The following is a 22,008-nucleotide window of genomic DNA, read 5'->3' as shown; positions in this document are numbered from 1 at the left end:
CACCCTCAGAATAAGTTGCCAAACTTCCTGGAGCATTTTAATTTCTGTAATTGTCAGGCAGGGTTGCCTTTGCACTTGAAGTATCGTACTTTTTAAAAAGACTTAATTGGCTAGGTCACTCACCTAGCCAAATGTTTGTTACGATATGACCACTTTTATAGTTTTTTGATTTCTACAATGTAGCATTTTGAATGGGGCCTAAAAGGTGCAGATCACAGCATCTAGACATTGCCTTATCTTGGATCTGGCGTTATTTATTCAATGAATAAATGCAGATACTTTGGGACCCTCTTATGATATATGAAGCCATAACTTCTTTTATTTTAATTTTTTAAAATTAATTAATTTGTTTAGTTAGTTTTGGCGTTGGGTCTTCGTTGCTGCGCGCGGGCTTTCTCTAGTTACAGCGAGCAAGAGCCACTCTTCGTTGCGGTGCGCGGGCTTCTGATTGCGGTGGCTTCTCTTGTTGTGGAGAACAGGCTCTAGGCGTGCGGGCTTCAGTAGTTGTGGCACAGCGGGCTCAATAGTTGTGGCTCGCGGGCTCTAGAGCCCAGGCTCAGTAGTTGTGGCACACGGGCTTAGATGCTCTGCGGCATGTGGGATCTTCCCAGACCAGGGCTCGAACCCGTGTCCCCTGCATTGGCAGGTGGATTATTAACCACGGTGCCACCAGGGAAGACCTGAAGCCATAACTTCTTGTTCAGACTGTTTGAGTACAGCAGAGACTCTATTACAGTATATTTTGTTTGACTTCATTGGTTATTTGCTAATGGTGGTAGTGAGTTAATGATAATGTAAACAAGGTTTTAAAAATCAATATTGAATTTTAGTTTTATTCTTTAGTCTACTCCTGTAACAAAGAGCCAGTATAGGACTACTTGGACCCGAGCTAGTAGAAATTATTGTTTAAAGCAAATGTTTAAAGTTATCAAAGTAAGATACGGCTCTCAATATGTTTTCTTTTATCTTTTCTCTTTGGTCTTTTTTTTCTGTCATATAGTCTGAGACAGTGTTTATGTTGAAATAAAAGCTGATCTTGTGATGGTACAAACAACTTTGTCCCTTCTCTAACAGCAAAAGATTGAAAGTTGAGCCACATTAGCAAGTTTTAAGCATCATTTATGCCGTTTAAATATGCTAGGCCCTGTCACTCCCAGATGCAAAGTAAATAGAAAATGCTTTGCTAAATCTGTATACCACAACTAGAGAGCCAGACAGAGCAACCTTGAGTTACTGTGAAAAGGGCCAGTTTTATATGCACTCAGAGCAGAGAAAAATCATCATGAGCTGGAACTCATTTATTCAACAGATTTTGAGGGCCCACCCTGTACCAGGCACTTCTGGGCCCCGGGACACAAGTGGCAAAGCAGATGGCAAACAGTGTCCCCTCCAGCACAGGGCTTAGTCTGATAGGGAAGCTAGATGGCAGTCATGAAAATATCAGGAAGTGCTGTAGAGGAAAAGAAAGCATGGTGACGGGTGGAGAGCGAAGGGGAGAAGGATGATGTCTGTGTCTCCAAGATTACCCTGGCCACTCTGGTGAATGGACTAGTAATTGGCCTGAGTGAAGGCTGGGGAGGTTCTCCAGGCCAGAGAAGACACTGACTTGACTGAGGGCGGTAGCAATGGAAGTGGTTTTCAGGGAAGTTACCAGGACGGAGTGAAAAGAAAATGGTACAGTATGTGAATTGCTGAGGGGGTTTGAATTATTAGAATTTAGTCCTAAGTGTTTTGTTTATTCTGGTGTAGTTCAGGACTGAAAGAAAATTGCATGGCATGATTTATGGTTCCTTTCTTACTAATGTTGCTTACTGTGTTCTACCTTTTTTTTTTTTTTTAAAGCAGAAAATAAACGTTCCGTGACAAACTGAGCCAGAGACTTTGGTAGCTGCTTATTTGTGTACTTTTTATTTGTCCCAATTTTTATCCCAATTTTTTTTATCCCAATTTTTTTTTTTAGCCCTCTGAGAGTAATTATTATCTATATAATTATCTACAAGGACATCTACAGTCTATAAATAGACATAGTTATACTTATTATGAAATGCAATTTAGAGCTTTTGCTAGAACAAACTACAAAAGGAATCTAAATTCTGTTTTAGCTTCTCTCATTAGGGCAGTGTTAATAAAGGAACTATTTGAGAAAATTATAGCCAACGTGATCTCCAGATAAGGTGCTTAAAAAGCTCATAAGAGTGATCCGGAGGAGCTATTAATTACGCTACTATCAGTTAAGAGAAATGCGTCTTCTCCCTTCTCCTGTCTGTGCAGCTTCATACCACAGCCTCTTCCTATTCCAAGGGTCCAGGGAGATCAGTCCAGAGAGCGCAGTGGTGACAGAGAGCTAATCAGCTTGTGAAACAGAATTGGCTAAAGATGTATTCTTGAAAGAAGAGCAAGCAGAGCAGGTCACCGCATCTTCCCCTACCATTTTTATGCTTGCATATTAAAAAATAAATGGTCCACTTTTCATTTCTTATAGTTGAAAGGAGGGGCAGTAATTTAGTGCTGGGTTATGCTCACTTTCACTGTGCATCTCTGATCACTTTGTAGTCACTGTCAAGTGCATTAAAGTATGGGAATGGAAAGAGGAGAGGGGAAATCGCCATCATTTCAGAAGGCCGTCTGTAATTCCTGCTTTCCCACGCTAGCCTGTGAGGGTTGAACTTTTCCAGAATAGTGCAGCACCGGAAGGAGCCTTGGCTTTGAAGTCAGACCTGGGTTTGAATATTGGTGTCTTCCTCTACAAGCTGTGTGACCTTGGGCAAGTGATACAACCTCCTTGAGCCTGAAAGTCTTGACTGCTGATACTGCAGGGAAAATCTGTTTAATATTTTTTTATCCCTTCCTAGGCAATTGGGTAGATTCCGCATGAAAGTAGGTGGCTTTTTTAGGGGACAGTTAGGAGTCAGGTGTGGCTAGAAAGAAAGCAAGACGGGCTTTTGTTGGGAAGGAGACAGGCGTTTAACAAGTGGCCAGACAACATGGCCTTGAATGCCACACTGAGAGGTGTGGACTGTCTCACAGCAAAAGCGAGCCATTGACAGTTCTGAGGAGGAAAGTGCTCTGATCTGCTCTAAGACAAACATCTACAAAGAAAAACATACAAGCTTGGGATACTTTGCTTTATGACTGTATCTATCATAGGTTATCAGGGCAGAAATAGAAAATAAAATACTTGGACATTGGTTTGGCATAAATTATTTCTCATTTATGACCAGAGCCTAGTTTTTATAATCACTGTTTGTTTAATGAACGAATTTAGGGCACCAGAGTTAGAAGATAATGACCAGATTTACTATTAACTCCAAATTTCAGTGTGACTGTCTCCAAACCCTCTGTGGTACTTGAAGGGCTCCCAAAAGGTGGAATGAAGGAGTTTTAGGGGCCAGAAGAAGGGTTCCTGGTGAGGCTGGGCCAACTGTGCTGGTTTTATTTTGGAGACTGAAACAAATTTGTACAACTGACTCTGAATCAGTATGAATTTAGTTATTTTTAAAAATTCATCTTCTTCAAGTATTGCTTTATCTTTAAGTAAATAGTAGTAGTAACAGAAACAATGGCTGACATTTGTTTAATGCTTACTAGATGCTGGGTATTGTCCAAACTTTATCCTCATTTATTCCTCACAGCGACCTTTTGAGGTAGGTACTTTAAGTATCCCCATTTTACAGATGAAGAAACTGAGGCCAGGGATTAATTGACTTGATCAGGGTCACTCCACTTGTCAGAGAATTGAATCCAGGGCCTCTAATCCCAGAACTTGGTTACCAGTTCTCAGATGCTTGTTCTCAGAACCCCAAAGAGCTTTTGTTGATGTGGGTTCTAGCTATTGATATTTACCATATTAGAAATTTAAAATGGTAAATCTAAAGGTATTTAATATAAAAGTAACGATAGATCCGTTACATGTTAATGTAGGGGGAAACCCTTATTTTCCAAAACAAATTTAGTGAGGAGAGTGGCATTGCTTTACTCTTTTGAAGCTCACTTTGATGACATAAAGGAAGACAGATGAACATTCACATCTGCTTCTGCATTTAATCTGTCGCCACCTTAGGGCTGCTCCGGGTCCCGGGACCATGCTTTGAGAACCCCTAGGCCAGATGGCCCGTTCTGCTGGTGGAGAATGGCACTCCAGAGTAGCTGCTCCCACACCTAATGTAGCATCAGAAGCTCCCCATAAACTTCTAAAAATAAAATTCTCTGTCTCACTTTCGGATATTCTGATTTGGTTGCCTTAGTTGGGAACAAGCAATGAATTTTTTTCTAACATTTTATTTTCAAAATCTTGGACTATACAGAGTTGAAGGAGCTTTTAAGTAAACACTTGTGTACTCACCACCTAGATTCTACCATTAATGTTTTACTAAGTTGCTTTAATACAAACCTCACCCTGTGCTTCCATCAATCCATCCTGAGCTTGGGATGCAGCAAGATATTTTTTTAAAAAGCTTTTGGGTGATTCAGGTGCAGAGCCAAGTTTGGAAGCTGCTGTCCAAGGGACCAGATGTGTGGGTCCGTTCTCATGGTTCTCTGGGTTGGTATAGAAATTCCACCATGGCCACACACTGTATCCCACATCCAGTGAACTGTCTGGTGGCATTGGATGGCTGGGTCACAGTAGGCACTAAGTGAGGGTACGGGTGGCTTATTCGGGGCTTGTGTCTCTGGGGAAAGGATTATCCAAGCATTTGTCCCACTGACCTGGGGGGACAAATGGTGCTATTGTGGCATCTAAGATTTGGGCTCTGACTCTACTACTCTCCAGCCATGGGCTCATGGGCCCCGACTTTCTGAATAGGGTGATGTGAGGATCAGTGAGAGAGTATATGCCTGGCATCACCACACTTTCCCCTGCAGGTCCAGATGATAAATGATAAATATGATTGCTTTGCAGACCATCTAGTCTCTTTTGCAACTCTTTAAGTCTCCTATTTGGCCCATAAGATATAGTTTGCTGACCCCTGGTATTTGTCAAAGTATTTAATAAACTGTAAGATGCAACCTAAATGTAAGCTGGTGACTATACTCATTTTTACATATGGTTTGGAAGCTCTCTGAGGGCTTTAAATGTTTCCTGATTTGTGTGTGTGTGAACTCCTTGGTACCTGAAAGTTTTCTACAATTCTTTGTAACCCAAGGACTTTATTATTATTCATTCTGCAAAATATAGTGCCACGTGGTCACACATCTGTTCATCTTGGGTCTTTTAGTTCATCTGGCTCACTTGATCCAGGCCAGCCAGTGGCACAAGGAAACAGGCCTGAGCTTTGTTCCTTTAGGGAGTACTGCCATCTGCACGCTTTGGCAGGTCTACTTGTAACTTGGGTTGATAAATTGAGGGTCAGGGAGAAGGCAGGAGGTACTGAGTTACCAGTTGTAACTGTTTCACTACCAGAGTTCACTACTAGGACATTTTTTTACGCTCTTTGAAAAAGAGCAAATCACTTGCCGTTTGGGGGAAGTATCTTGATTGTATATAGGATGTTTGAGTGATTGTTGGCTTAATTGACTTTCAGGAGTTATTTTGTTTCAGGTTTTCTGCAGATACTGACTCTAACATCAACTACATTACTTTCCGTTTACTAATATGTTAATGGAGCATGTTATGGAAGATTCCTCCCTCATCAGTTTACTTTGTTCCATACCTTGACAAAATATTGAAAATACTCCGCTGATAGAAATAGAGAGCTAGATTTTCACGCAATGAAATGTAGGAAGTTTTCTCATTAAAACTGTGTGTTGTGTGTGTCCATGAAAAGGTTTGTACCGCGGCGTTTGCTTTTGGTGTTAAGAGCAACGTGAGGCTGTGTTTTAGCTGACCGCGTCTCTCTGGACTTTGCAGAAGTCTCTCTCCTTGTGTTTAGCGAGCTGACTCATTCATTCACATCACAGTTATTTGGTGACTGTGTACTACGTGCCAGGGACGCTCCAGGCTCTGGGTGGTCAGTGGTGAGCAAAGCAGAAGCAAATTCCTCCCCTCGTGGAATTTACATGCCAGCGGGCAACATGGACATTAAAGCGTAAATGGTGAAAGATGTAGTATGGTGGAGGGTGGTAAGTGCTCAGTAGAAAAACTAAAAGTTGAAAGGAGGGTGAAAATGTTAGGGTGAGGGGTTGACGGCTTAGAGTGTATGGCTAAGGAAGGCCTTCCAGAAAAGGAAGCAACACCTGAAGAAGGGGGAAAGTGGGTCCTCTGGGGAGACAAACCTTCGTAGAGGGAACGGAAATTGCTCCCCAGAGCAGGAGGCCGGTGTGACAGGAGAATCATGAAAGGGAATCACAGGGCACCAGGGAGTCAGAAGGGGGTCAGACCATGCAGGGTCTCGTCAGCCACTGGAGAGGTTTGGGCTGAGGCCCAGGCTCTGAGTGCCATTGTAGCAGATCACACGGCTGCAGTTTTGAGAACAGACGGAGAACCAGGGTGGAGGCGATCACTTGGGAGTTGGCAGCATGTCTGTGGCGTGAAAGCCCTGAGATTGGCTGAGATTATCTGGGGACTGAGTGCTCATAGGAAAGACCAGAGGTCAGGGACTGAGTCCTGGAGGGTCACCATCAATTAGAGGCCCCGGAGACAGGAAGGAACCAGAAGAAGGAGCAACTAGAAAAGGAGTGAAAACGGGGGAATGTTGTGATGCTGGGGAGCCAGAGAAGGATGTGATTCAGGGAAGAATGATCAGCTGTGTCAGTCACTGCTGATGGATCAATATCCAAATAACTGCTTTGTTGTCATTATTTCTAAAACAGTCTGTACTGTTGAGGGCACAGGTGAGTCGGTTTTCTATAATCAGTAGCTGACTTGACATGGAAAGGCTTATACTAATTCATCTTCTTCCTGCTCATTCTTCCCCTTCCAGTAGTCACTCACTCATGTAACAACTGTTTATTGAGTGTATAAAAATGGTAGATGGGGCTTCCCTGGTGGCGCAGTGGTTGAGAGCCCGCCTGCCGATGCAGGGGACGTGGGTTCGTGCCCCGGTCCGGGAAGATCCCACATGCCGCGGAGTGGCTGGGCCCGTGAGCCATGGCCGCTGAGCCTGCGCGTCCGGAGCCTGTGCTCCGCAACAGGAGAGGCCAAACAGTGAGAGGCCCGTGTACCGCAAAAAAAAAAAAAAAAAAAGTAGATGCTGTGCAGTAGAAATAAACCAATATTAAACAAATATTAATCGGGTGCAAATTCTTTCCTCCAGTTGCTTACAATTTAGTTAGAGAGGTGAGACCCACAAGTGAGATAAGGCAGTGTTTAAGTGTAGTAATGGGAGTGGCACAGCTTTAAGTGCGTTAGAAATGCAGAGAACTTCTAGTGAGGTTATGAGGAAGGCACCCAGGGGGACATGGTGTTGATATCTACAGGCTCATATAATATTGGAACAGGGAGACAGTGACAAAGCTGCACATTCTGTTTTCTGTTGTTCGTTTTGTTTTGTTTTTACTAGAAGGAGAAAATGAGATTCCAAAGGCCAATGGACTTGAAGGCAGTCTCACAGTTAGTGCTGCAGTGCAGCGAATCCAGGGCTGGTGCCCGGTTGCTTCCGTGGGAAATGAGGCCAGGTATGGTTTTGCGGAGGATGCAAGGGGAAGGCAGTCCATGCAGCAGGCACCAGGAGCTCAGAGACACTGACACAATGCTGTGTTTCTTAGAAGTGGCTTTTAATACACAGAATCGTAGAGTGTAGGGTTTTTTCCGGAGAGTCCAGGAAGAGCTGAAAAGATCATGGAGACCAAGGTTGAGAAGGGACTTGAAGATCAGGATGAAGGCCTCCAGAGACTGGTGAGCAGATGAGTGGTGTAGGTGCGGGAACAGACGGAAGAAATGTGAGGAAAATCGGTGCTATTTGGCACGCTTAGAAAGTTATCATTTTTTTTCCCTGTAAATGAATGGTTGATTGTTTTCAGAGTTGAAATTCACAGCGTAACCTTCCTGTCTTAGACTGAGACACAGGTGTTTTGTTAGTATACTCTTTCACATTGTTGCTTTTCTCAACTGATTTCTTTCTTATGACCTTTTTTTTTTTTGATAACATATTCCTAGTTAAAGGTTAATTAAAATGAACCTATTTGACTCAAATGGAATTTGGACCAGCACTCCCATAAATGTTGAGGAAATAGAATGGACACATTGTAATTGCTTTTTAAAATATACATTATATACTATAATTCGGAAAATTCCACAGTGAAACTTCAAAGGCGCCGGAAAAATCGAGTGCCTCATGGTTGAATAAGTAGACAAAACACAAGCTGTAGAGGCTGATTGTTACAGAATGGGGCTGACGGGGGTCAAAAATCTTTACGGACGTGGCACAAGCGGGGGGCTGAAACACTGGTCGCTAGGTCGCTAAGGAGAATTGACCATTTCTGTGGCCCAGAAGGTGGATGTGCCCCTCTGAGCGTGGTCATTCCCGGAGGTCCTCTTCCTGGTGAGATCAGGAGGCGGAAGCACCGCCAGCCTGTCCTCGGCTGAAACCTGGCCAGGTGCCCGGTTACGTGACCTGTCGGGACACTGGCTATTTCTGGTTTCGGTCACTTTGCCCCAAAGATAAGGAATTTGAGGAATTCTGCTGAACACCTCTGAAATAGAATCCAGAACAATGGGCCTTTCATGGAACTCTAAACTTTTGACGTTCAGAGTGTTATTTTAACTTGTTTTCTGTTAGTTGAAAGCTCCCGTGGAAACTTTGGACTCCGGGTGAGGGCAGGTGTTTTAAAGACCGCGACGCAAAGGCTGCTAATACCGCATTCTGCCGCGGCATTGCTTGAGAAATGCGATCAATTTAAAATATTTAGCTTTTAGTTCTCGCTGGGAGTTCCGTTTGTATTTATTTTAGAGTTGCCTTTCTGAGCTTTTTGTTCCTTAAGGGCTGCCAGGCCTTACTTGGGGCCTGGGGACACAGCGTGGTTTTAATGCCCATTTTAATCAGTGTTTCCTCATGCCTTCCTAATTTGGGTGTTTTTCAGAAGGAGGAGATCATGTATGTGAAAGTGTCTTGGAAAATAAAGTTTTATAGAACTGCAAGCCATCTTGATCATTAATTTGGAGTCTTTTTTGGTGGTAAGGATATCATTGTTTAAAAGTGAAATTAGTATGTATTATAAGGGGGAAAAATGTAATACAGCTGATGAAGTAGCTAATCTATCTGTTATTTTTTGTTTCTGTGGCTTAAGTATATAGGGTTTTAAAGGATTAAATATTTATTTTTCTCGATATTCATGAGGCATCAGGACTGAGAAATAAATATTCCTTAAACTGAATGGAAGGAAGGAAAATTCAAAAATTAACAAAATGAGATTTCTGGTTGTTCTGCCCCCTTTTCATAACTGGTAGCTTTATATGTAGCACGAAGACTGGAAAGATAGTCATGCAGGTGGGATCTGAAGCGTGGCCCTGGATTGTAGCCGTATGATCTGGGATAACATTTCTGAACTGTGAACTGGAGACTGTAATTTCCATTTCATAGAATGGCATGAGGATCCAATGAGATATTATGTGAGTGGAAACAGCTCTACATAGAAGAGGATTAATAAATGGTAGGCAATAATCTTCTTAGAACTAGTGATAATTATTAATAGAAACTATTCCATTGGCCATTTGATGTAGAAGGTACTGCGTTAGGTGATTGGGGGATAGAAGGAGGTGCTTGCTCTCCAAGTCTTACAGTTAGAAGATCGCTTGGGGAAAGGAATAGCACAACACAGCAGTATTTATTCAGTATTGGTGACTTATAATAAGTCCCCACTCAGCTGTCTCCTGTTGGTTCTCTCCAGTTGCATTAACTCTGTGACTTCTGTGACTGTCTAAATTGATGATACGAATGTGAATCTATTGCAAAGTGAAATTTCAGGCCTTGCAAAGTGATAGGATTTCCTGACATCCGTGAAAGTGATTTTGAAGGTTTGCTAAACACACTTTCAAACCCATCAATAAAGGGTGTGTGTAGGTATACGTATGCGTCATCCTCACAAAATGCTTACTGCGTCTCAGACCTTGTTCTGAGCACTTTACATGTATTCATTTCCTCCTCTCTATAACGTTATGATGTATGTCCTGTCATAATTCCCATGACAGGCAAGGAAGCAGAAGCACAGAGTCCAAACCGAGCAGTCTGGCCCTGGAGTGCGTGCTTCCATCACTGTGCCACAGCGCCTCCACTTAGATCAGATGATAAGTATCCAGTGGCAGGAAATCAGAAAGGAAGAGCATGGGCAGCTGCATACAGAGAGCTTTCCAAAGGATAAAGAAATCGCTTGTGAAAAATTGATAAAACTGTCACCTGAGCAGTGCAGGCAGTAGTTAGGACCACGGACCCAGGGGTCAGACTGCTTGAGTGGCACTGCGCCTCAGCTGCGTGACCTTGGATGGATTACTCAACATCTCTGTGTCTCAGTTTCCTCATCTGTCAAGTACAGATGATTCATAATATCCACCTATAGCACTGTGGTGGGGATTATCTGATTAAAATACCTGTAAGTGTACCTGACAGACAGAATGTGCTCAGTCAGCGCTCATTATTCCTATAACATTTGGGCAAGTGGTCCCCCTTAAGGTCACATTCCACAGATCAAACATGAAGTGTCTTATGCTAGTCTCCAATTTTGTCTGGATAATTTAGTCTAAGAAACCTCCCACACTTGTTCGTTTTTGTCCTTCTAAGAGTTAGTGCATAGTTGCAACGATGACAAAAATGTTGTTAAATAAACTGATTTTTATGTTATTTTTCAAGGTGAAACCCGAATAACAACTCTCCCCCGCCCCATAGACATATATTCTGTTAACTGAAGTTTGGATTACTGTTCAATTGGATTCAGTGTTGCTGAATTTTTTTCAGTACGAATTATCTATCCTCTGATAATGAAGACCTGTCTCTTGGGATTTTTGTGAGGCTTGAATGAAATAGCACTTGTGAAGTACAAGGAATATAGTGGATACTGACGATGGCTGGTGACTCTTAGGACTTGGTTCTTACTTCTATTAGGTAGGAAGTGGCATGGGCAAAGGACAAACATAAGAATGGGCCCCTTTTGTTAATTTCACCTGCAAACACTAAGCACCTGCGCTGAATCAGACGCGACACAGAGTGGGTGCGCGTGGGTGAGCGTGAATTGCACGCCTCTCTCACCATTGTCTTCCTCTCCCTGCCATCTCACCGCCTACACACACACACTGTCTCTCCCTCACTTGTACGCCCCCTGTTTCACACTTAACATACTCACTGTCTCAGAGCTAACAGCAGTGGAGGAGTCTGATGAAAGCACACAGTCTGGTACCTGGTGCCTCGTAGAACTGTCACAGAAACACAGAGCTCACGGGAGGGTGGAGGAGGTGATGGTTCCCGGCTTGGGGGTATTTGGAAGGTGTCGCTGAGCAGGTATCGTTTGGGCTGGATGAGCAGCCGGCCTGCCTTGAGCAGAGCAAGCTCGTCCGTAGAGGCACGGGGCGTAGTTTGAAGTGTAGGTTGCTGTGCGAATCTAGGGGCTGTGATTGCCCTAGGTTTTGGAGTGTGTGAACCTTCTCCCTGAGTTATGGGGAACCATGGAATTTTTTTTTTAATGCAGGTTTATTGAGGTATAATTTATATAAAAAGTCACCCCCCCCCCCGAGGGCGTTCCGTTTGATGAGCTTTGACAAATGCATATAACCCTGTAACCGCCACCACCAAGAGAGAATTCGCATCACCCGGAAAAACTCTCCCGCGTAGCGCTGCCGTCAGACCTTCCCCCTCAGCCTCCAGAAACCGCTGGTCTGATTTCTGTCCCTCTTCCAGGATGTCATACGGGATCATAGTACATAACCTTTCACGTGTGGCTTCTTTCTCTTAGCGGAATGGTTTTCAGATTCATCCCTGTTGTGACATGTATCGGTAGTTTATTCATGAGAGGTTTGAAAAAATAAAAGGATGCCACGACACTATAGGAAGATGAATCTGCTCGGGGTGGCATGTGGGCGAGAGAGGAGAGAGGGACAGCACCCAGTCCAGTGAGAACGATTGGAATTCAGGTTTGGGACAGTGAAGCCAGAAGTCACATGGTGGCAGGGAAGTGGAGACGGGCCATCTGCGGGGCATTCGGTTGAGCTAGAACAACTGCGCTGCAGGTTGGAAGGCTGGGTTTTAAGGAAGGAGTGAGGAGATAAGTTAGAAAAAAACAGTAGGTTTAAACCACTCCTTCTGTAGCAAATGGGAAGGAGTAGCGTGGATGTGGAGCTGCATTAGAGCCTCATGGAAAACCGGGGAGACATTTCTGCTTCGTTATAGGCAGAGAAGTCAACCAGTGGAGAGAGGAACCCAAGGCCCCGGGAAGGGCGGGGCAGGCGGGTGCAGGTGGGCAGTGATGGGAAGCTCCGTTGTTTTAGCTCCTGCTGCACAGAGAGCTCAGGGCAGTCCCGGCATCAGCTCGGTTCCTGAAAGCTGCTCTTGGGCGTTCTGTATTTTGTCAGGAGGCTGGGAGCTGGGGAAACCAGCAACTGGATAATGTTTCTCTGAAGTTTTAACTTTTTGCTGCATTTCAATCTTTGGTAAAGCAATCATATCTCATAAAATACCTTCATGAGTTAACATATCTATAAGCAATTTGCAATTTAACATAAGATAATCTTCAATAATAATGATTTATGGTAATATGCCATCTATTTGCAGTACTCTCGGAAGCATTCAGTAGAAAAGACTGCATTTAGATCAGGACCTAATTTCTTGGAAGAAAAACAATGTAAATATTTTCTTCCTATCAGGTAAACTTTCACAGACTTCTGATTCTACCTGTGATATCTCAGTAAATGTTTATTGCCCCTAGAAATCATTTACTTTCTCATAAAGAGTGCTAAAGCTGTACTGTGTCTGTGGATTTTTTTTTTGCGGTACGCGGGCCTCTCACTGTTGTGGCCTCTCCCGTTGCGGAGCACAGGCTCCAGACGCGCAGGCTCAGCGGCCGTGGCTCACAGGCCCAGCCGCTCCGAGGCATGTGGGATCTTCCCGGACCGGGGCATGAACCCACGTCTCCTGCATCGGCAGGCGGACTCTCAACCACCGCGCCACCAGGGAAGCCCTGTGGATTTTTTTTAAACTTGTAACTTTAGGCACAAACGACCCACTAAAGGTTATGAAAAACAAGATGTAAGTAAGATAAAATGGTAAAATGTAGGTTCGTTCTCAGTACTCTGCCAACTGCAGTGAAGATTGTGTTTTAAAAGCCAAAGAAAACTTGTAACCGAAAGATTATACAAATATGAAAGTATTCCACCTTTGATTTTCTTCTTCAGTATTGCTGCTGGAGAAGATAGAGCATGATGACGTCTGCAATAAGACGTTGAAGATTACAGATTTTGGGTTAGCGAGAGAGTGGCACAGGACCACCAGGATGAGCGCAGCAGGCACCTATGCCTGGATGGCCCCGGAAGTCATCAAGTCCTCTTTGTTCTCCAAGGGAAGCGACATCTGGAGGTGAGTAAGCACCACACATTTTGTTTTTGCAGGTGTCTGCAGAAGCTGGTTGCTACACATCCTTTACATGAGTCCCCAGATATTCAGTAATTCTGAGCATAACCATACAGATAGTCCCCAGTCTGCAGTGGTTTGACTTAACAGGTTTTTTTGACGTTACAATGGCACAAAAGCAATGTGCATTCTCTAGGAACCGTGCTTGGGATTTGGCACTGGGATCTGTCCCAGGCTAGTGATTCGTGGTCCAGTCCTCTCTCGTGAGGCTGGGCGGAGGCACTGAGCTGCAGCTCCCGGTCAGCCCCGCCATCACGAGGGGAAACAACTGATACACTTACAACCATTTTGGACCCAGACAGCCATTCTGTTTTTCACTTTTGGTATCGTATGCAATCAATTCCATGAGATATTCAACACTTTATTATAAAATAGGCTTTGTGTTAGATGATTTTGCCCAACTGCAGGCTAATGTAAGTGTTCTGAGCACTTTTAAGAAAGACCAGGCTAAGGTTCAAGTAGTTTAGGTGCATCAAATGCGTTTTCAGCTTACGATATTTTCAACTTACGAACGATTTATCCAGACGTAACCCCATTGTAAGTTGAGGAAGATCTGTATGGGCCTTTTTGAAGAAGGTTTTGTGGTTTGGATCAAGATTGTTGTAATCACAGCAGAATGGGTAACTTGAGATTTTGATTGTCCTGTGACTTCCATTTGATAAGAGAAACTTGTTAAATCTGAGGTTTGATTAAAACTGGTTATAACTTGAGTAAACAGTAATGCTGTTTCGTAAGGCCAGTTGGTAAATAAACATAAATTTCACTTTAAGCAAAAATTTTGATTCCTCATGACTCACAGACAGAATATTAGCATGGAAGGAGTTTGAGAAAAAAATTTAGATAACCTCCTTCATTTTATGGATTGCATTATCTAAAGATTAAAGCTTCTGGTTTGAGGATGGAGAGCTGAACCAAAATGGAATCCCAGGTTAGCTGGGTTTTCCATTCGGCTGTGTCTCATTAGGGGGTAAAGACACCATCCCTACCAGAACAACAGAGAAAAGTCACTCTGTTTATAGTTACAATGCACCAGGAGCTTACTTGCCTTCATTTAATGCTCATAAAATGCTGTGTGACTCGTATTAAAATTCCAGGATTTTTCTGTTTTTTTTAACGGCGTTATTGAGATACAGTTCACACATCATACAGTTCACCCATTTAAGCTCTACAGTTCCATGGCTTTTACCTTCATCAGCACAGTCAGTTTAGGACATTTTGATAATCCAAAGAAGAAACCATGTACCCCTTGGCCATCACCCCAACACTCCTTCCCTCCCAGCCCAGGCAAGCACTAATCTACATTTTGTATCTTTAGATTTGCTTATTCTGGACATTTCCTATAAATGGAATCAAATAATATGCGGTCCTCTGCAACTGGCTTTTCAATTAGCGTATTTTCAAAGTTCATGTCATAGAATGTATCAGAATTTCATTCTTATTTATTGCAGAATAATATTCCATTGGGTGGATAATACCACATTTTGCTTATTCGTTTATCAGTCGATGGCATGTGGGTTGTTTCCACATTTTGGCTAATTCTGAATAATGCTGCTCTGAACATTTATGAAGAAGTTTTTGTGAGGACATCAGTTTTCATTTCTCTTGGGTTTCCACCTGGGAGTGAAATTGCTGGGCCGCATGGTAATTATATGGTTAATCATTTGAGGAACTGCCAGACTGTTTTCCACCAGTTCTCGTTCCCACCAGCAGTGTATAAATACAGGCTTCTAATTTAATTGTTCTGCTTATGACTGTGAAGAAATTTTTCACCTGTGCCAGGGGTTCTATAGTGTCTTAGGGCCGTTTTGAAAAACACAGAAGCTTGTGCCTCACCCCTGACTTAATGACTTACACTCTGCTGGTGGAGACTGAGCCACATGTGTCTTTATAAAATATTACATGTGTTTTCCTTGACTTAATCACAATAATTTTCTGACCATGTAATGCCAAAATACTTCAGTGAAATAGGTGATTATTTTAAGAAATTATACTTCAAGACTCTGAAAACTAATAAAATATAAATCAGTTTTACATTTGGAATAATTAAGACTGTAACCATTTTACTGTGTGTGCCTTTTAAAATAAACTCTGTAACTATAAGCTATACGAACGCTGTACAATCTATATAAATGCTTTAGAGCGACCTCACCTACTGTAAACATAGAATCAAAAGTAAGAAAAAACAGATTTCTAAGATCAGCCAGAATATGGGTCTTGAAGTCCAGACACTCACGGAGAGAGGCCTTCCCTCAAAATCTGTTCATTTCTATTTCTCAGTTATATGAGCTCCGTTATCTGATTTTCAGTAGAAGCATCTAAGCAGAAGAGGGGAGAGGGGTGCCAAGCTGGTAAAAAAAAAAAAAAAAGGCCGCTGAGAACAGAGTGGGCGCTAGGAGCAAACGAAAGCACGAAACGCTATGAAAAGGACTGGAATCTGCTGGCTTCCAGAACCACCTGGTTGTGGAGCCAACGTCCACACACATCTGCAGAACGCATGGATATATTAAAGCCCAGCAGAGTCCTAGGTGTCAGGATGCAGAAGGCAGGGAAGGCTGTCCCTCTGAACTGCACAGACCTTTGCTTTAGAACCTCCTTCATAATATTCCCGTAGAAATAATTGCATTCAAGAAGCATGGCTCTGGTCTGTGGTGCTGGGGGCTGCTATATATACTGGTGTATTTAGTGATCATCCTCTCTCGCCCCACTTCCTCCTTACCCGTTACTACCCTACGAGGTAACTTTGACAGATGCTATCATTGAACTTTTGCAATGTCTCCTGTGATCACCCCAGTTTCACAGAGTACATACCCAAGGCACTGAGAGGTTCAGAAATTTCCTCAGGGTTGTAAAACTAGTGAGTGAGTAGCAGACTCTGGTCCCTGGCCTAAGAGCCATGTTCCTGCTACCACAGCCCTTAATCATTAGGCTACTTGTATGCTCAGAAGAGGGCTTTTTTTTTTTTTTTAATAAATTTATTTATTTATTTTTGGCTGCGTTGGGTCTTCGTTGCTGCACACAGGCTCTCTCTAGTTGCGGCAAGCGGGGGCTACTCTTCGTTGTGGTGCGTGGGCTTCTCATTGCGGTGGCTTCTCTTGTTGGGGAGCACGGGCTCTAGGCATATGGGCTTCAGTAGTTATGGCTCATGGGCTCTCGAGCTCAGGCTCAGTAGCTGGGGCACGCGGGCTTAGTTGCTCTGTGGCATGTGGGATCTTCCCGGACCAGGGCTCGAACCCATGTGCCCTGCATTGGCAGGCGGATTCTTAACCACTGCGCCACCAGGGAAGTCCCCAGGAGAGGGCTTTTTATACTATATCCCACCCAGTTTCAGAGAGCAGAAAAATATGCATTACACTTTAAAAATTGTCCCATCAGAATAGCTCCCTTTTTTTTCACATTGTTTTTTACCAGAATACCTCTCTCTGGAAAAATGACCTATCCTGAATTATTCATTCTCTGAAACTTCCAAGAGGCAAAGTTATGTTGTTATTGTTGGTTTTAATTTTGTTATTTGCTAAGGAGAATAGCAAGGAAGTTTCTTTGAAGTTATTCAGTTTTCAGTTATTCTAATAATTTTTGGTCCGCTGCACTGAGATGAGTTTTGTTGATTGATCTATGAGTTCAGTTTACTTACTCTTGAAATTAAGAATGTGTCTCGCTAATGCACCATACCTTAGATAATTTTCAAGATACTAAGCAGACAGCCTTTGAAAAATCCTGGTTGCACCTTAATTGCTAATAGTTATAGCATTATATAATTTACAGGTTCTGCATTATGTATTCCTTTTTTAACAAAACATAAAACAGTGCTTTTGAGATGGCAGAGGAAATGTCGCTGATACTTTATCAATGATTCAAGATCGGCTTCAGGGCCATGTGAGTGGAGACATAGGCAACAGGTAGTAGTGGTCCCACAGCTCAGCCTCAGGTGTGCCGCTTCTAGGTCCAGTTGTCTTTCAGTGATGCCCTGCTGCGCCCCCTGCTGGAGAGGGAGCCCTGGGCTCAGGGACCTCAGGATGGAAGCGCCCCTGCTTTTAGGGCCGTGGAACATCAGTGGGAGGATCCCTGAGGCCCCTTTGAATTCAGGGCACGTTCTGTTGTTTCTGCCTTCCTTTTCTGAATGTTTTCAGTATGTAGTGCAGAGTCCACTGGGCACTAGTGGAGAGGTCTGAAAATGAAGTGATGATGGCCAGGGTGACCACCTGGGCTCCAGAGACGCCTGTTGCAGGCCAGGTCTTCTTCACGGAGGGCTTATTGTATCTGTGATGCTGTGAATCCCCACATCTCTTAAGATCGGGAGATAATCAAATGAGACTCAGAAATCAGTTCCAAAGCAAATTTAAATGATGTGGGGTTTTTTGGGGTTATTCTGAGCTGTTTTGCCTTTCCTTAGGCATATGAAATGAGAATTAAGTTACTTCTTTAAATTTCAAGCTCTTTTTTTAACTTAAAGCGAATGAAGTTTTAAAAGATCAGAAAAGTAAAAAGGACCATACTAGTTATGTTAACAGAACTTAAAAATAAAGCAAATATAACTGTTCCTTATACGCTTATGTGTTTTAATTTAAAGTCAAGTGAGTGTCAGGAGTGACCGATGTTTTATGTCAAAAGATAATTGGAGTGCACTTTGTGTTTTGAAGAAGATAAAGGAAAGCCAAGGTTCTGACTGGTTTTGTAGAAGAGAATAAACGTATATGATGTACAAGGCTTTTTTCTGTGCTCCTCTGTATTGCCTTGAACTGGGGTGTCTGAAACTGTCTAGTATAGGCGTATACTGAAATTTGGTCTTCTAGCTTCGTTTTAAAAGTTCACTTAGAGATCCTTTTGTACTGTGTGTTTTCTCGTTCTTGTGTGTGATCGCATTTGCCCTTAAACTGAAGCAGCAGTGAACCTGCATCGCATCTGCTGATGCTTTGGAGAGCATGGCAGCTGCAGTTGTTCTTTGTTTATTCTCCTTTCACTTCACCTTCCTCCATTTCAAAGAAGACCTGTTATGTCCTCCCAGCAGGCTCAGGAAAACCCACAGGATTTCTTTGTCCGTTACTATTAGGCATTAGGTGGAAACATTAGTAACACATCTCCTAAATAGAAAGGGAGGGGCAGAAAGAAACAATTTCAAAAACCTATTTTAAAACAGTTAGCATGGGACTTCCCTGGCGGTCCAGTGGTTAAGACTCGGCCTTCCAATGCAGGAGGTGCGGGTTCGATCCCTGGTTGTGGAGCTAAGATTCCCACATGCCTCGAGGCCAAAAAACCAAAACATAAAACAGAAGCAATACTGTAACAAACTCAATAAAGACTTTAAAAATGGTCCACATCAAAAAAATCTTAAAAAAAAAAAAAAGTAGCATGATTCGATTTCAGTCCTGTGGTGAGTCATATGGGGCTGGAATCTTCAGTGTCCTGAAGATCCTCAATAGGTGTGGAAAAATTGAGACAGAAGGACAAACATCGGAACAACCACATTGCTCTTCAAGTGTGTCCTGCTTCTGGACCCTGTTTAATTCAACCGTGTACTGCTCCTAAGCTTTCCTATCCGTTGAGTAGTTTCATTTCCTGTAATGAAGGCATAACCGATTTCGGGAAGGAGTGTATTTGCATGTGTCTGGAATGTTAACTGGAAGAACCCGCCCCTCGTGTTGGGATAAGGGTCCATATGGGCTTTGTTGGAAGAGAAGGTTCTCGTTAGGGGCTGGATGAAGGCTCTGATACGTTTCTCCCGCCAACCGTGTCATGAGGAAAAGACCCCGTTTAACTTTATGAAAACTCTGCTTTCCAGCTATGGAGTGGTGCTGTGGGAACTGCTCACGGGAGAGGTCCCCTATCGTGGCATTGACGGTCTTGCTGTGGCCTACGGGGTGGCAGTCAATAAGCTCACTTTGCCCATTCCTTCCACCTGCCCTGAGCCGTTTGCCAAGCTCATGAAAGGTATTTGGGCATCTCTGTTTTTGTGTGTCTATGGGGGTGAGGGGAATTGCTCATTAGAATATCTGTATATTTTTTTAACCAAAAAGGTATCTTCTGGGATTCTAATTTTCAGTTGATCTTAGATTATACTATTTTAAGAATTAGAAGCCATGTCTTTGATCTAAGATGTCAGGTAAAGTTTTGATGAACTAAGTAACTTAAAAACAATCTAGTGACTCATTTATACAAAATTCAGTTGAATGGTAATAAACTTTTCATCAAATACACTAGCAGAGTTCAAAGACAATATTGAATTGGCTCCATATGTGCTATTTTTAATTCTACCTAATGATCAGAAATGGTTTACAGTCTTAACTGGCATGGTTTTGCCATGACCTTATCTATTTTGATCTTATTTTTTAAAAATTGTTAAGTAACTCTTTTTGTAAGCAGCAAGTTACCTTACTTATTAGACTATTTCTTAGAACCTCTCTTGTGACTATACCATTTTAGAGACTTTGGTTTTCTTGGGTTGAGTTATAGAACTCTGTATCTGTAAGTCATGTGGCCAGGGCAGCTTAGGTGGACAGAGTTCATGGTACATGGTAAGGCAGAGAAAACACACATCCACATACTAATGTCAAATAATGCAGAATACAAGAGCCTCGTCTAATAGTAATTATTACACAGGCTGCCGACACAGACACTGTATAAAATAAAATTTGCAAAATCATTATCAATTGATGTTTAAAATCTTCAGCAGACACAGTCAACATGGGCTGATAATCTGAACTACGCTGAGAAATGGACTTACTGTGGTTCTTGTTTATTTTAGAATGCTGGCAACAGGACCCTCATATTCGTCCATCATTTGCCTTAATTCTTGAACAATTGACTGCAATTGAAAAGGCAGTTATGACTGAAATGCCTCAAGAATCTTTTCATTCCATGCAAGATGACTGGAAGCTGGAAATTCAACAGATGTTTGATGAGTTGAGAACAAAGGAAAAGGTGAGTGATATATATTAATTGCATAATGTGCTCACGCTTACGGAGATTGTGGAAAACCTGAGTCAAGAACCACTGTCAGCATTATGTTAAAATATTTTCGGACTTGTTGATTCTTTCCTTCCAGGCAAAACAAAACGAAACAGAACTGTACTCAAAACATATAATTGGAAAACAATAGAGGAATTTTCAAACGTAAAAAAATTTTTTAAAAAGGAGAGAGAGTGGCATACTAAACACTTAGTATACATTAACCAGCTTCAATAATTGTCAGTATTTTGTCACTTTGTTCATTTCTTTTTCCCATTATCATTTTTTTTAACTGCAGTATTTTAACTTAAAACCTAGACTCTCGTCATTTTACCTTTAAATGCTTCAGTATGCATCTCTCACTGGTAGGAATTTTTAAAATATCTTTCTTGCCATTATTATCTTAAAAAAATAAGTAATTCCTGGATACCGTGTGATACTCCATACCCAAATGTCACAGTTTGCCTCAAAGATGTCTTCTTCCAGTTGGTTGGTGCCAATCAGGATTTAAATGAGGGCTTCATGTTTTCAGTTAGGTCTTTTAAAGCTTCTTTTATACCAGTCCCTCCTCCTTTCCCCCCACCCCTTTATCTCCAAGGCGTTGCTTTGTTGGAGAAGCTGGGAAATTGTGTAATTTTTGAATTTCTTAATATGATGAGTGAAGCTCTGGTTGGTTTATGTATTTTAAGAAGAAGAAAGACAATAAACCTGAATGTTAAATGTGCTGAAGCTACATATATATTAACCACATACAAAGTGTGAAGTAGGAGAAGCAGAAGCACACCTGATTGGAAGGCAGGTAGTTGTACAGTGAGCTCCTGGTGACAGCTGACTGTCAGCAGTCACTGAAGCCCCCAAGGTCAGGGCATGGTACTACGCTTCACGCATAGTAAGTATTAGGCAGTATTTACTTCTTAGGAGATAGTTTTGTAGTACTTGAGCATTCTGATGACTCAAGGTTTATTCCGGTTGTCTGAGGTGTATAATTGTTCAGTAGGTTAACTTCTTGTACTTGGCAACAAATGTCTGGGCTAAAATACAACATTGCAGGTTATTGATAACCTTTACAAAGCCATGTAATTGTCCAGAAAGGAACTTTTATACCTCATATATTTGTGATTCTAAAATAGAATTCTTTTTCAGTAGGCAGTAATGCTTTGCTAAATAAAGAGTCCATTTGCTTATTCCAGCGTACGTCATGGAAACATGGGATTATGACATAGCTGAGTCCTTCTCCCATGTTAAATTACCTTGACTTATGTAGTATGGCTCTCCTTTATGTCACTAGACTCTCACATTGACAGTAATACTGAAGGCCTATAGCCAACCTAAGGGCAGAGGAAAGGGCAAAAGAGGGCATGAAGAGATGTGGTTTGAATACATATGTATAAACATTTCCTGAGCTAGTGTCTATACTTCTGTGCGTGAAGCCAAGATATCATATGCCCAGATTCTATCCGTGAGCAACTTGCTTCTGTTATCAGGCTGCATTGGGAACGAATACAATGTATGTCATAGGTATTCCCCAAAGGGCAAGTTGTTCACTGGAAAAAAAATACAGTTTAAGAGCTTGTCTTTG

The 22,008-nt window shown here is 42.4% G+C and overlaps 1 protein-coding gene across 1 annotated transcript in view; it reads left to right on the top strand.

Moving 5' to 3' along the window:
* MAP3K21 (mitogen-activated protein kinase kinase kinase 21) overlaps nucleotides 1-22,008 on the top strand; it is a 50,316-nt gene that overhangs the window by 2,601 nt on the left and 25,707 nt on the right. Inside the window, exons 2-4 of the mRNA XM_079900556.1 lie at nucleotides 13,253-13,433; nucleotides 19,264-19,412; nucleotides 20,227-20,402. Of these exons, the coding sequence (XP_079756682.1) occupies nucleotides 13,253-13,433; nucleotides 19,264-19,412; nucleotides 20,227-20,402 (506 nt within the window). The remainder of the gene's footprint in view (nucleotides 1-13,252; nucleotides 13,434-19,263; nucleotides 19,413-20,226; nucleotides 20,403-22,008) is intronic.

Source organism: Stenella coeruleoalba (assembly GCF_951394435.1).
Source record: "Stenella coeruleoalba genome assembly, chromosome: 16".
NCBI lineage: Eukaryota > Metazoa > Chordata > Mammalia > Artiodactyla > Delphinidae > Stenella > Stenella coeruleoalba.
This window is presented reverse-complemented; position numbering and strand designations above follow the sequence as displayed.